The following is a 16519-nucleotide window of genomic DNA, read 5'->3' on the forward strand; positions in this document are numbered from 1 at the left end:
TTTGCATAACGAGCTCCTTTTGCCGTTTTCAACAGTTTCTAGTCTTAATCACCTGGCGCTCTCCAGAACACCTACACCCTTCTTCAGGATCAGATATGGGGACCACCGGACCGGGAAATGATCTGAGCCGCTACATTAATCCGCTAAACCTGATTGCTATTACCGCGGTGTGGTTATGCAGCTTGATTACCGAGCCCACCCCAAGGACCATGGCGCGCCTGCTTCTACGCGTTCTCTAGGTGCGAATCAAATTACGCAGTGATTACTTTGTAACGGATCAATCGAGACGTGGCGGCCGGTGTGGTCACACACGATATAGACGTGCCTCTGAAGAAGGGTGACTGTGATTATTAATGGGTACTTGAGGTGGCCTGAACGCTGTAGACTTGAACTGTTAAATCGGACCCTGATGCGTAATATAACCAAATGCATTCATAATACGTTTCAGAAGATTGATTATTGGATTATTGCTGTAGACACAGAAATGTTTGGAGTTCAAGCATAGACAAGGGGGTTGTTTTTGTGCTCTTGAGAGGCCTAGGGCAATAGCTACTTAAATAGGCGTTCCTTACCTCATTTCGGCCCGAATGTCGTGGACAGTTTGCGCAGTGGATGGAGTGCAACTTCTTTTAATCGATTATAGGCATTTTAGTAGTGATTTTTTTAAATGTTATTATGGCGCTGTCTGTACCTAAACCATACACTGACCTTAACCACACAGGGGTTATTATCTAACCGTAACCCTTCTAGGTTATTGCATCCTAAGTCATAATGTTTGCAGATGTTGGATAAATGCTAAGAACAGAAGTGTGCTTGTGAGATCAAGATGGTACGCAACAAACCAAATGTACATGGAATTGTTTGAAATTCCAATAGACCTAGTACACAAGGCCACAAATAGGGTGGATAACCCTAACCCTAATTCGCTACACTGGTGTCAGAAGTGGGATGGCAGCCATGGGAGAGGTGTGTACACGAGAATGACTTGGCATAGAGAAGCATAAGGACACGCTCTCCCAAAGGAAGGGGTAATGTAACAAACTTAACCCAGCACCTAGCAGCCTCAACAACAAGGCATAACTGGCATAACGGATAAGGTGTTGGCTTGAGAGTCGCTGGACACGGGTTCGAGTCCCGGTTGAGGCTACCCCTGAATTCAGTAAAATATATAATCCTTTACTAGGTTTCATTCCCCACGTCAGGGTTTTTCAGCCATAACACGAATATCGTTCAGGTTTACTTCATATCCTGTTGAAATGCGATTAAATGGAAAAGACAATAAACAACTGGGCTACGGGTTTTTGTCTCACTTGCCCCTTTGAAAGCATCAATCACACAGAAATTGTAGGGGAAAGCCTCGACATATGAATTGAATTACTAAAACTCAATACCCATCACAGAACATTGACTTGAATGGAGATTTCCGTTCTAGTAATTCTACTTTTATGACTCCCCTTCTCCTGTAGTTGTCGTTTGCTCTTCATGTCAACCCTATGCATTACGGAGCTGACGGCTGGGGTCTGATTGACACAATGAGTTGTCATCGCCGTCGTGCAGGGCCTACCCCTGTGAAAACACAGGTCTCCGCGGGGGGTTCGCCAGCTTTCCCGACTGGACTACTTAATGGCCTTCATATAATTATTAACCACCACCGTGCGGCTCCAGCTCCATAAATGTCAAACTCCGAAAGTGGAGTTGATGCATTGCGGACTGGACTCTCATCTCCGTGAAATACATGGCTTGAAACAACATTACCATGTGTCTGAGAGCAACTCGTGTTCAGGCTGTTTAGGGGGGGTTTGGTAATTACAGCTGAGATGGTTGAGGCTGCAGTCATGGGGTCCACCGGAGTCATGTTCTAGATCTGAATGCGGAAAAAGAATACCAGTTTAAGCTGCTCCGTGCGGAATTCCATCAGTGGTACAGTTCAACAGCTCTTCAGACTTCAAGTGTCTGGATAATGAATCACTGTAACTGCACAGCTATGCAATTCAGATTTCAACCACCCTCCACTGGACATGTTGGCTACTTAAACAATGTGCTATACCACTGAATATCCCCGTCCCCCCGTCCCCGTCCACTGTGCTTTTGGAAGTGGTGAGGATGGATTGAAGAGAACTGTTGCCATCCATAAGGGATGATGGACAGGAGTTGGTGATATACATTGAGCTCCATGTGGTAAGGGTCACATGTTTCACGCTGCCTGGTATGGTGCGTTGTGTTGCCAGAGAGACCGGAGGAGAACGCAGGCTCTTACGCACTGGTGTGGGCAAGGGGCAATGTTCTGCCAGGCAGCCACGTCACAGACTCACGGGGTGTTCTAAATTGCCTGCCTGTTTGCATGCCTATACACTACCAACGACAGATTGCCCGGAGAGAGTCGAAGCGACTCGCCTGCAGAAGGAAGTGTGCTGAAGATCTCGACGGTCTCTCCTGTGTTATCCCGATATAACTCTCTCTGTCTCATCTCTTGGTAATCACTACTCCCCTTCTGTGGAGGACACAACGGGCTGAGTTGCCTTGACCACAGTCAGGGAAGATCCTGCTCTACTCTGCTCTAATGTTGACAAATAGCCAGAAAGACCATGCATAGAATAGAATAGAATAAAATAACTTCATTTTTTGGAGATGTTACTGTAGGCCTTTCCGCATGCAAGTGTTGGGAATTGAACTTTCAGGACACAACGCTTAACACTATATGATGTGACTGTGACACAGTATAAGTATTGTATTCAAAGATGTTGGTTATTAAAAGCTCAAGTGTAGCACAATAATGGGCAATAATAATACACGAAGAAGGCTTGTTTCTGTTCAGGCAACCTTATCAAGTCTAATCTAACTCATAAGTGACCAATGAGATCCCTGATCGCAAGCTCAAGAGCACAATAGCCAGATAAGAGTGCAATCTGCCATTTGCATAGAAATAATATTAGAAATTGAAATATTTTCTTTCTTTCCTTTTTTTTTTACCTCTGACACATTGTTTCAAATGGGCTCATTTGCATTTAGTAGACATACTGTATACTGGTAAAGACCAGCACCACACAAAAAGTCACAGTACCATTGAATTAGCAGGGCGTGTTATTGGAAATGTTATTTCCTTTTGTGCATATTCCTTTTGATAAGTGACATGAAGGATACGAATGATGAGCGAGTCAGAGCAACAACTGTCAGTGGGTAACATTTCTCTCCACACAGACAGCATGAAAAGGAGGAGGTCAAAAGGGAAGATCGCAATGCTACTGGGTCACAAGGAGACAAATCGAGAGGAAGAGAGAGAAACAAACCATCATTGATCTCTTATCTATCGGCATTGTGGGAATTAATGACAGGTTAGACTGGGGGAGAGGCTAAACATAGAGACATACAGTATCTCTATGGGGCCCTTTGAGATGAACAACATACAGCAGGCCATAGACCTCCATGGAAAGAGGAAGTATGGTTAAGGTGTCTTCTGATGAAGGTCTGTTTTGACAGAAACATCCGCACCCGAGTTTATACCAAATAAATACCAATTATCATGGTGTCCTCCCTCAGCTAATGTGAGTGTCTCATCTCCACATTTGGTAGCTATAAACCCATGACCTTTTTCATGTTAGAGGGACCAGAATCACAACACTGAGTAATAGGGTATTCACTTGAATGTGTTGGAGCCCAAAGCCTCGTGAGTCAACATTACATAGAACTGTGATGTCTAATGTTAGGATTCCACTATCTGCTGGTGCTAGGTTGCCCCGTTAGAACGTGTATTTTTAGGAACAGCCGCAATAGTCATCCATACGACTGCTTTGGTGGAATATACTGTGTTACTTACATAAAGGAAGTTGTCAGCATAGGTGAGGAAGGACTGAGGAATTTCTATGCATGGACAAACGACTCTTGCAATGTTTCCAGAAAACCAAACATTTTATTCATAAACATATGTCATAAAAATAACAACATCAATATTCAATTTATCGAAAGTATTTTCGTATAAACTGTGTATATATACAAAATTCATGATATACCCAAGCAGTTAATATAACTTAATGCGAGTTAAAACACTTTTTTTTTTACAGTACCCTGACTGATTGGTGACATTCTCGCCAAGCCATATCCATACTTTTGTGTTGCTAAAGTGAATAGCTTCCTCATCAGTAATGCCTTGTCAAGTCTTAAATCATCTCATCTGAAAATTACATAAACTCGCAGCAATGTGTGCTACCTGATTACTCAACAGCAATGTTTGTGTGTTGTGCTGCTAGTCAATTCTGGCTTAACAGTAAAACACAGTACATCGTACTGTACCAGAGCCATGTATAATGACTTACTAGTTTAACACTATAGTCCTCATCACGAACTGATTAGCAGTGGAATAAAATGAGATTTCGAGTCACTATTATACGAACAGTTAGGTCATCTTCTACTTGTCTTAGAAATATATTTATATCAAATGACAATCTCTCTAAAACACTATTTTGCTACCAGCCCTCCAAAGGTACACGTAAAACATTGTGAGTATGTTTAAAAAAAGAAAGAAAGCCTTTTCCACTTTAACAATTCAAGGTTAAACAGTGGTCTTTTGAAATATGTATATACACAGCTATAAAAATACAAAGTACAGTCATACAAATATATTTATTTTCCATTTATGGTATAACTTTCACGATTTAATAATTCAACCATTTTGTTTAAATACAACACAAAGACCAATCAATAGAATACTGATAGCAAAGCAAAATAAATTCTCAAAACCTTGGCACAAATGGACTGCTTCGTGACTAAAGCCAAGAATAATGTGTTACATTCATGTCATAAAACGAAGTCTCCTGCACTTCCATTCGGCAAGTGGAGGACTAAGTTATTTGTTGGCTATATTCAATAATACCACATGAACATAAACATGCATTTGAAGAAACACTATCTGACTGGTTGCAGTGTTAGTGGAATAAAAAAGCATCGAAAGCATAAAATATAAGACTGTCTAGTGGATAGAGGATATCTCAAATTAGATATAAGTGCAATACAGCCCAGCACTTTCGATGCAGTTCGTTTTCTTATTGGTATATTTCTTCGTCGAGGTTTGAAGTTGGAGCTGTCCAGACGAAAGGGTGCTGAACTGCTGCAGGCATTTGTTATGATGCCTTGGTGTTTGGTTTGGCATGACCAAATTGGTTGATTGTAACAGAGAAATACAACACGTGTCTGTTGAGCTGTCAACTCGGGAAGGTTTTACAATCAAGTTATGCATGTGTTGCATAGAGTCAGCAGCAGCAAGTAAACCAGGGTCGAAAGAGCAGACCCTTTTCACAATTCACTTTCCGATATAGCATTATGCAAATCAAACTCGCAAAACATCCTTATTCTAAGACTCCCTATAGAGACTTTCGCAGTCAAACCAATTTCACTCGACCTATATGTCACACCGCAAACGTTGATACGTCGACCTGTAATCAGCAATGAACTGTCAAGCTTTTTATCTTCGACGGAAAGATTGTAATGTTCTGTGGACAGAGCTACTCGTGTGCGTAGTGGTGTCTCTTCAAATTCCATCGGGAAGAGTAAATGGCCACGCGCTGATCACTTGTGGCTTCAGCTCCATCTTCTCTTTCTGTTTCAGGTGCACGCGACCGTGCCTTTTCCTCTCGTCGCTCCGGGCGAACCTTTTGCCGCATACGTCGCAGGAGAACGGCTTCTCTCCCGTGTGAGTCCGGGTGTGGGTGGTGAGGTGATCGCTACGGCTGAAACTGCGCAGACAGATGCGGCACTGAAAGGGTTTGTGTCCGGTGTGGATGCGGATGTGCCTGTTGAGTTCATCCGAGCGGGAGAAGCGCCGGTCGCAGTTCTCCATGGGGCAGGTGAAGGGTTTCTCTTTGGCAGGCCCGGTGGAGGCCGCGGGGCTTTTTCTGACACGCGGTGCCTTTTGCGCGCGCGGCGTGTAACTTTGGGCAAAGGAGTCTGGTAATAAGGAGGAGTAAAGAATTGAGTCTATAGTACTGGGTAAAGCTGGTGAGGTAAGCTGGCAAGACGAATCGCACTGATTAGATAATGGCGGAAGTTCCATGTTGGGAAACATAGCTGGCTTGAGGAGGTTGTTGGTTGAGAGGTCCATGACTGGCACTGGGTAGTTGGAGTAAAGAGAACTGCAGAAACTCTGAGAGCAGGTGTCAGAATAGCACTGCTCCTGCTTGATTCCGCCTTCAACTTTGAACTCCATCGCTGAGTTAGGACACATTGGGGAAAATGAGTCCAAAAGGTCCTTTACATCCACTTGTTGGTCAGACGGGAAGTCAGTGGACATCGGGAACGTTTCTGATGATTGGAAGCCCGTTTCCAAATAGGAGTCCGATTTATTGAACGTGCCCCATTCGTAACAGCTGCTCTCGAACTCATTCTTGACCACTACTGGAAAAGAAGCAGCTTCTGACTGTGGCTCGGTGGTGCTGTTCTGGTTTCGGACTTGAGCTGGAGAGCCGAAGCTCACCTGGGGAGAGGCTGAATCTTGAGCTTGGCCGCCGGATTGACCGTCGGGGTAGCTGGGACATGTCTGCCCCGGCGAGTACAGGGGCGGGGTGGCGCTGCAGGTGGATTGCCTCTGGACGCCGGCGTCGCCGAAGCTGCTGCTGTCCATGGTGCTCAGTTGAACTTCGGAGATTGGTAACGTAGAAATACCGACAATTTCTGTGATCATGTTGAGCAATGTCTCTGTGCTGCACGGTCCCCCCTGAGTCGCCTCGACATAGAAGCTGCCTGAGTAGGCGAGGGAGGAGGAGTAGCTGCCTTTGGGCCCCTCGCATGGATTAAAGGCGAAATCTGAGTTGGAGGCCTCGGTTTTCAGGGTTACAGGTGCTCCCTCTGAAAAAGAAAGAGGGAAAGTTTGTCATTACAAATGTTGATTTTAGATTGAAAATTGCACATAAATTAAAGTCGTTATGTAATCAATAAGCATACATGCGTAACATGCACCGCTGCAAATGGGACAAATTAAATCCATGCGATGTTTTTAATAAAACACAATGTGCAACCACAAACTATGTTATTCAAACTATCAATGCATGCATATTGATTTATCACATTATGCAATGCAGCAAGAGGCTACTGCGAATTTACCATGGGTAAACTGGGTAGGTGTTCCTCTCTCTGCGTCCGAAAACATCTCCTGGGTATCTTTCCGAGCGCTATTTTCCATCCCCAGGGAAGAACCGTTACAATTCTCAAACTGAGGGTAGAAGGAATCTTTAGAGTTCAAATCCATGTTATTCAGCATGATTGCGAGATTGATTTCAAGTCTGTCAATCCAGGTAAATGTAGGTAGATTTTTTTTTTAACTAAACGAAACAAATACAAATGATGTGTCCTTTCCCCTCTGATACACGGGGTCGTCAATTATCCCCGAAATGTGCTGGTGGTCGTTTGAGTAAAAAGCTGTCAATAAATATTTCGAAATTTCCTTTTTGTCCAGATTACTGCGTGTTGTATCGCTTTGTAGCTTTTCGGCTATCTGTTGCTGTGGGTAGGTTTCACACCAGTGGCTTCCCTCTCTTTATATACACTCCGGCGGGTCGATAGACCCCTCCCCCCATTCATCGGCTCCAGTGAGAGGATTCCCCGCTGCGTGTAAACTTCATGCCCATACATGGACAGAGGATGTGACGGGCTTCCCCCAAAAAAGGAGAGTTACGATTCTGACGTTGCAACAAGTCTCTTGGATCTGAGAGAGACTGCCATTGATTTACCATCGGGTATGTTAATGTTATGTATGAGAATAAACGCTTGATTGATCAAATCATGATAACAATATATCATGGCAGTGGCATGGCAAGTGTTCTTGCATTTAACTCGGTCGACTAGAAAACATGGTAGCTTTTAGACAGTCATTCGATGCCGTGTGGAGATGTACAATGTCTTCTGCCACCAATCAACAAACCAACACACATAATAACTGAATTTCTCATGAAGCAAACAAATTAAGATTGGGAAGGCTTTAGACCATATGACGTTACGGTTAGGCTACTAAGCATCCATTTCACTTCACTGTAGGATTAATAGAAGAGATACTATACAAATTAAGTTAATTGTGATGTAACCAAGGAAGAAGAGATACATCCCCCCCCCCTTCTATTGTGGCAGCTGAAGTTACTGCACCCATCAATATTTAACTGGTTCTGAAAGTTTGACCATGGACTTGTATAACATAAAAAGGTAACAGTTGTAGGCACCCTGTTTCCTTTGTGGTGCACTGCTTTTGACCCAGGACCCATGGGGAATAGGGTGCCCTTTGGGATGCAACCTGTAGGTTATCTAGGCAATGCACTTGCTCACATCAAAAGATGACACACCTTAAACTCAAAAGAGAGGCACTGGGTCACCTTATAACAGAGGTTATAGACCTAATCCTTGAAACATTTGAGACTGTTGTTGTACACTACATGACCAAAGGTATCTGGACACCTGCTCGTCAGACATCTCATTCCAAAGTCATGGGCATTAGTATGGAGTTGGTCCCCCCCTCCCTTTGCTGCTATAACAACCTCCACTCTTCTGGGAAGGCTATCCACTAGATGTTGGAACGTTGCTGCAAGAGCATTAGTGAGGTCTGCACTGATGTTGGGCAATTAGGCCTAGCTTGCAATCAGCGTTCCAATTCATCCCAAAGGTACTTGATAGGGTTGAGGTCAGGGCTCTGTGTGGGGTTGAGGTCAGGGCTATGTGCAGGCCAGTCAAGTTCTTCCACGCCAATCTTGACAAACAATTTCTTTATAAGACCTCACTTTGTGCACGGGGGCATTGTCATGCTGAAACAGGAAAGAGACTTCACCAAACTGTTGCCACAAAATTGGAAGCACAGAATCATCTAGAGTGTCATTGTATGCTGTAGCGTTAGGAATTCCCTTCACTCGATCTAAGGGGCCTAGCCCAAACCATGAAAAACAGCCCCAAGGCCATTATTTATTCTCCACCAAACTTTACAGTTGCCACTATGCTTTGGGTCAGGTAGTGTTCTCCTGGCAACCGCCAAACCCAGATTAGTCTGTTGGACTGCCATATGATGAAGCGTGATTCATCACTGCAGAGAACGTGTTTCCACTGCTCCAGAGTCCAATGGAGGCGAACTTTACACCACTCCAGCCGACGCTTGTCAATGAGCATGGTGATCTTAGGCTTGCGTGCAGCTGCTCAGCCATGGAAACCCATTTCATGAAGCTGCCGGCTAACAGTTATTGGGCTGACGTTGCTTCAGAGGCAGTTTGGAACTTGGTAGTGAGTGGTGCAACAGACGATTTTTACGAGCTATGCACTTCAGCACTCGGTGGTCCCATTCTGTGAGCTTGTGTGGTCTACCACTTGACAGGCGAGCCATTGTTGGTCCTAGATGTTTCCACTTCACTATAACAGCACTGACAGTTGACCGGGGCAGCTCTAGCAGGGCAGAAATTTGATGAACTGACTTGTTGGAAAGGTGGAATCCTATGATGGTGCCACGTTGAAAGTCACTGAACTCTTCAGTAAGGCCATTCTACTGCCAATGTTTGTCTATGGCGATTGCATAGCTGTGTTGCTCAATTTTGTCATCAAGGGGTGTGGCTGAAATAGCCGAATCCACTAATTTGAAGGGATGTCCATATACTTTTGTATCACATACTTTGTATATATAGTGTAGCTGCTGCTACTTCAAACTCGATCAGTTCTAATGTCGTGGCCCCACTGAGCACATGTGGGCGACAGAAAGGTAGGCCTGGATGCTGTTTTCTTTTATAAATGCAACTCAGGAAAAGTCCTTGCTGGTAATTGCTTCCTACACGCTGCTGCTGCTCAGCACTGAACTGTTTTCACTCATTCACTTCCATCGTTGTCTAATAGCAAACGTGACCGCTGTGGTGGTGTTGTCACCGTGCTGAGAGCCTAAACGACAAAAACACTAGGCTATCTAAAGGGTTGGCCTTTCAGGTATGCGGGGGAAATCGATAATACCCCGAAGTGTTCAGTGGTTGAACCAACCTGTCCTCACAGACGTTGACATTTCAAACAATAAAAAAGGCGTTTTATTTTCACTATCTGATGCTGGGTCCATAGAGGCGATGTCGCACATGTCCCTATGGGGAAAGTTGTTTAAATCGAGGGGACAAACTGAGTTTTCTTTCTATGATATCAAAAAGTCGATAAACACTGAGTGTACAAAACATTAAGAACACCTTCCTAATATTGAGTTTCACCTGGTCAGTCTGTCATGGAAAGAGCAGGTGTACTTAATGTTTTGTACACTCAAGTGTACGCTTTCATACCGGCAGCGCAAATCAGCGGTTGCGCTGTCCACGGTCCTGAAAGCACCCTTGTATAGCCACATTCCATCGCCCTTACATGGGTGATTTCAGGAACACGCCAGTGCAGATTTGAGCACTGTCACCATATAAACGCTATGGAAGCTCATAGGATCATATTTCCTGCATAATTCATTTCACGTGTAATCTATATTATTGCACAAGTGTATTGAAACGATAGTCTAGGCTACATTTTGCAATATGATGACAAGTGGTAATGGTATTGCCTACCTACACTCGCTAAAGCCAAATATATGGGGGGGGGGTCTCTTTGTAAAACTTATAGGTAGGCAATTTCAAATAAAACACACATGGTTTGCCATCTCAGTTGTGTTCTCTCCTTGCTCGCAAATGACACCGATTTGAAGAGTAAGAATGGATCTTCAAAATCGTTGCCGTAACTGCATATGGAGAGAGGAGCACTCCCCGTCCACTTTCTAAGTTATGATAATAGCCTAATGCGCTACTGCTCGCGCCAGCCAGCGAGGCTTTGACATTCTCTGGAACAAATCGTTTTCACCTCAGTGACGTGCCTCTAGCTGCTCTAATTCTAGGGCCTCGAAATGTTACGTCTCTCGGAGATGTCTTCAAGTAAACCCATTGAAGTCTATTAAAACAGATCTGATCACACAGAGGTATCCGTCCCGAATAGCACCATATAGTGCACTACTTTTGACCAAGTCCTGGGTCGAAGCTAGTGCACTATATAGGGAATAGTGTGCCATTTAGAGCCACAGGGTTTAGAACGCTGTTAAGATAACTGCAGAGTGCACGCTAACCTCTCTGCTCCCTGGCGAAATACCACAGGGCCAAGAAGCCTAATGGATTTGCGTAATGTCAGCACTTACCGAGATTATTGCACAGAGCCCAATTTAGTGCATGTAAAAGTTTAATCAGACACAGGTGTTATTGTATTCTGTGTAAAAGAAGTCTGATTTATATTATGGAATTTGGTAGGCTAGTTTTAGGATTGCATGCTCGTTCTAGATCATAGCATGGCGTTGACATCAAAGAATAATGTTCAACGACTTGGCAAGTGCTAAAACACAAAACATGGCTGGAATGAAAGGATATCTTCCCAGGTTCAGGAGGCACACTTTGAATAATGTCCATCCCAAATGGCACCCTATTTCCCCTATAGTGCACTACCTTTGACCATGGCACGTAGGGAAAAGGGTGCCATTTGGGACGGAGCATAGAAGTACAACACAATCATTGCTACACCACTATTAATAAAGTTACAGATGATGAAACACACTTCCTTTACCAGGACAATAATGACCTACATATTGAATAAGGACCTTTGAAAACTGTCCTAGCCTTGTCAACTCTCATGGTCATTGTCAAGTTGGCGAGACAGCACATACAGATCTGGGACCAGGCTATCTTTTTATTGAACTGGGTGTGATTTTTATTAAAAAAAAAAAAAAACTGGGCTATTAACCAAATGGCACCTATTTCCTTTACAGTAAAACGTTTTTAACCAGAAGCCCTATGTAGGGAATACGGTGCCAGTTGAGACATATCATGGATGACCTACAGTAAACATAGTGCCTATCCCACTGCTGAAAGAGCACACAAAGCAGGATGCTTGAGGGAAACTGCAGAGCATGCTGAAAGGCCTAGAAGACCTATATAAGGATATAGGGATAAGGGGGTTAAGCATGCGCTCTCTCTTTAGCCATTTGAAGGTGCCAATTGACCCTCATCAAAGCATAACATCTGTGGTCATTAGAAGCTCCTCATTGGACATATACAGTTCCTGGTAGAGAATAGAGAGAATACTTTATATGCAATTCCTTATAGAGGGAAGACTGTATACAGAGCATAGAGAATCCTCCCCTGAAACCATCCATATGGTAATGAAATGCATACACTATCATACTATATAACGGAGGACTGTGTCCTAAAATGGCACCCTATTCCGTATTTAGTCCCCATAGGGTTTTGGTCAAAAGTAGTACACTATGGGGAACACAACCATAATCATTTATATCCAGTATCTAGGCTTGAGCTCAAGAGCTGTTTATTCACCGATACATTTGAATTGAATTACCTAGATACAACAGGTTTTTGGAGGCAATACCACAAAAAGAGAAGGAGAAATCCTATAACCCCCCCCCCACCCAGTCCATTTCTGACAAGAAAGTCCCCCACATTAAAATATGAAATACCCCCTTAGGCAACAGATGAGAGAACATCTCAGTCTAAACCTGGATGGATGTAGAATAGGGCATCTGAAGAGAAGCGAATAAAATGGATTGGGAGTGCTAACACCAAGAAACCTCTGCCGGAAACACGACTCGCTATAAATACAAGATGCTCGCCTCGGCTGCCAAGTTTTTTTTATTTTTTATCCCTTCCTTCTCTCTATCTCTCTCTCGTTGGGCCACGCATAGTTACATATACCATCATTCAAACACAGGGTGATGGAGAGAGCAGAGAGAAAGAGGGAGAGAGAGAGAGAAAGAGAGAGAGGAGCGGAAGCGTGGTTTTTCTTTTGAAGGAGCAGCTCTTTCTCTCTGTCTCTGTGGGAGTGATGGGTTAGGGAAGCCCGGGTAACTAGGCCCGTCTGTTGGTCGGTGTGGCAGGTTTCCCCTGTGTTCTTAAAATACACCCGTCCGCTCGCCCACCTCTGTCCCCGGCCGCCCCTTCCCTCTCTTCTCTCCTCTCCTTTCCTCTCCTCTCCAGCAGCGATGGGATTAGAGCCTGCACTTCTTTCTCCAATCGGGACTGCAGATGGTGGCAGTGGGCTCCAGCTCCAGTGGTTCACCCGGCCCTCCCCCTCCCCAAAACACCCCCACACATCTCACACTCATCTGGGCCCCTACCCAACCCTGCCCTCCTCTCACCACAGGATCCCCGCTTGAGTAGCACTCTGACAGGCCAACTTGCTGGTCCCACTGGCCCTGTGCCAGCTACCTGCCGTTACCTAACTACTCAGAGGCTTGGAAGTTAAAGTGGCGTAATGGAACGCAGAGTGAAATTATAACAGTGAAATGATACCCTTTGTGGTCGATGTTGAGGGTAAGGGCAATATTTAGCTTGGTTGGAAGTTACTTAGGGTGAAATAGAACCTGAAGTGATAGGCTGTCATTGTGTTGTGAGTGACAGGTGGCCTTGAACAGTGAAAATCACATGTACAGTAGGGTGATGATTATACAGTTAAAACAAAGCTGAGGAAAGCTGTATGATTTTCTCTGCAAGGTGCAACAACTACCTCCAAGGGCACAAAATGCTCTACCCAAATGTCCACGCAAAATCTAGACCCCACTTAAAAACCATCTGTACTATTCAAAATCAATAGGGACCAACATTCTGACTGCCTTCGACTGCCATTTGTGAGATATTCTACAAGCATATATTGACTGCTGAGTTTGAAGCAGGCTTGCTTATTTGATACATAGACAATATGCAACAGGGAGAATGGGTTATGATGACAGTCCACGCTCGAAATAAAGGATATCTGATAGGCCAAACAGTGATTAAATCACCTTTTTGATGCACAATCACAAGAGAGAGAGAGATAGATAGAGATAGATAGTGAGAGGGAACAGTGAATACAAACAAATAACTTGCAGCTGTTCTGAGGCAACAAGACTGAGAGAATGCAAAGGCTCGCTCGGGCTAACAAAAGTAACTATGGTTACGGCCGCTCGGCATGGCACTAGCTTTGCACAGCTTCACTCCAGATATAAAACTGTTGGGCTAAGAGCGAAGAGCAGGTAAAGACAAAAGATCCTGGGTGAGCACTATTTATAGCGGCCAGGCTTTACATAACCAGCACAGAGGGCAGTGTGGGTACTGTAGAGATACTGGATGGAGTGGCTGCTGCTGGGTGCTTTTGGTTGCTGGAATGCACTGTATGCTTCTGAAGGGGACAGAGGGGTAGGGGTGCTGGGCATGAGGGCGGGGAGAGGGTCACGGAGAGATGCGAGAACCAGTCCTAAAGTGAGAGAAGGAAGGGAGGGAAGAAGGGAGTGAGTGTGGTGGCATATCAGGGGAGCTCTATTATGAAAGATAAGAAAGTGTGGAGGGCATTTGTTGTCGGTGGTGGTGAGGACAATAGGCCTAACCAGTGAGGGGAGGGAAGACAGGGAACTGCGCAGGAAGAGGATGTTGTTTTGTTTTGCTAACGGACGGACGGACACGCACACACTCGACGCTCCGTTCTTGCGTCTATCGACATCCCATGCTCCCCTGGGAGAGGCAGTGATGTCAGAGGCGAGGCGCCACCAGAGTGTACGCCCGCCGCTTGGCGTCAACATCAGCATTTTAATCATTGTGAGACACACTAATGAGTGTTTGGGAGCTGGGAGTGAGGGAAAAACATTAGCTGAGCTCAGAGGGGCCAGTTTAGCCACGGGGTGTGTTGTGGAATCCACACACAGTCACACGCACAAACAAACCTAAACGTCATAGCGTGAGCTCATAGACAGAGCCAGAGGCTGCCGGCATTCTCACCTAATTTGAAAACCTGTGTCAGCGGAGAGTCAGGTGATCCCCCCCCCCACATTATCATATCACCCCAGGACAAAGCCGCTGACAAGTCTCCCCTGTATCTATGAGAACACGCTCCATTGACTCTAATGTACGTGCCAGCATGAAACAATGATCTAGGATCTACGCACAGCCAGTGAATTGCCTGGAGATACTCTTCATTACCACCATCACATGTTACACAAATTGATCCATTAGCATAATTACCCATTTATAGGGCTAATGTACTGCACTTCTCAATTGTAAGTGTAAAGCGATAGTCGAACTGTATTCAAAAAGAGCTTTTCTCCAACTCCAGAAAAGCTTGATTCGTTGGAAGTGTTGCTATATGCGGCCGGCAGATTTTGTATGGTGCCTGACGTCGGTCAGACTCACCATATGCCTAACCAAATCAAATCAACATTTATTTACAGTGTATTTTACAAACAAATGTGTCAAAATACTCCTTACACACAAAACAAAGAAAGAGGGAGAAAAAAAGGGCAAAAGGTGAGGGAAAACAGTCAAATATGACCATAACTTTCACCCCAACCTCAGCCCCATTAACCTAACTGTAACCCCAAACATTTCCTTAACATCCCGACGTACAAATCTGCCGGCTGTACAATGTTCAATTCCGAATGGACCCCTTGTCCTGGACACTCCTGTAGATCTGAAAGGATTGGATAAGCAAAACTCCACCCAACCTATCAGAGGGTAAGGTAAAGTTATTTACCATACTGCTTACATTCATGCAAGCCTTCCATGTCTACAGGAAGTCCTAAGGGGTAGGAGGCAGGGAATTAAGGGTCCATTTGGAATAAAGAAACACACTTGGTTATTAATCAGCTCCCTCTAGCATAACTTTCTAGTCATTGCATTCTAGATAGCTGTGCTGAAAGAGGGGTTCTTCATTTCGATCTCCAACCAGCATTACTTGAATGATGCTCTCCATATGTCATTTGCTTTTTTAAAGGGAAACAATGCAATAATTGAAATGTGAGACTTTGCCCAACACATTGCTTCATTCTAACAGGGTATTGGGCAGTCACAAATTCTCCAGAGGAAGCTCACATATTGTTGGCTGTAAATCCATACAGAGAAAATGCACCAATGAATAGACCGACACCATGGGCCTGACTCATCTGTTTATTATACAGCCACATTAGTGAGCTCCGATGCCATTTGGCTATTATCCCATTTCACTGTGAAAAAGGGGTCTTCGGAACAGGGGAAATGCTCGGTGAACGCTTTAGTCACACTGATGGGCCGCTCTCTTCAAAGGAATTAACACATTTTTTTCTGACTGACTGCCATTGCTTGGAGGGGATGTGGAAATGTGGAATACATTTCCTTAGTGTGAGAGTGAGAGAGAGGTGTGTGCTTGTGGTTCTACCGTATTACTCAGGTCCAAGGCTCATGATGACCAGCATTACATTATCAGGTCAAGGGGTCAAATTCTAAAGCAACAATATATTACCCATGCACATCACACCCAGCAGCACTCTGCTAAACCGGTCGCGTGGGAACTGCAGTGGTTTCCCCAAAATGTGATAAACAAATACATATAATATTTAAGACTACAGATTATTGTATGGAACAATATACATGTTTTTTAGAAAGAAAATTTAAAAGATATGTTATTGAGTATTGAAATGTCATTGAGTAAATGTACTTATGTACTTATTTGATAAGAGATAAATTAATTGCATTTAAGGTTATTTGTTGATGTAAAAATCTAA

At 44.3% G+C, this 16519-nt stretch overlaps 1 protein-coding gene across 1 annotated transcript; it reads right to left on the reverse strand.

Moving 5' to 3' along the window:
• Nucleotides 1-3887: 3887 nt before the first annotated feature.
• LOC135506501 (early growth response protein 4-like) lies at nucleotides 3888-7381 on the reverse strand. Its single transcript, XM_064925870.1, has 2 exons — nucleotides 7090-7381; nucleotides 3888-6834 (listed from the first exon to the last, which is right to left on the reverse strand). The coding sequence occupies exons 1-2, from the start codon at nucleotides 7244-7246 to the stop codon at nucleotides 5522-5524; spliced, it is 1470 nt and encodes a 489-aa protein (XP_064781942.1). The 5' UTR covers nucleotides 7247-7381; the 3' UTR covers nucleotides 3888-5521.
• Between the last annotated feature and the right edge of the window lie 9138 nt (nucleotides 7382-16519).

Source organism: Oncorhynchus masou, chromosome 20 (assembly GCF_036934945.1).
Source record: "Oncorhynchus masou masou isolate Uvic2021 chromosome 20, UVic_Omas_1.1, whole genome shotgun sequence".
NCBI lineage: Eukaryota > Metazoa > Chordata > Actinopteri > Salmoniformes > Salmonidae > Oncorhynchus > Oncorhynchus masou.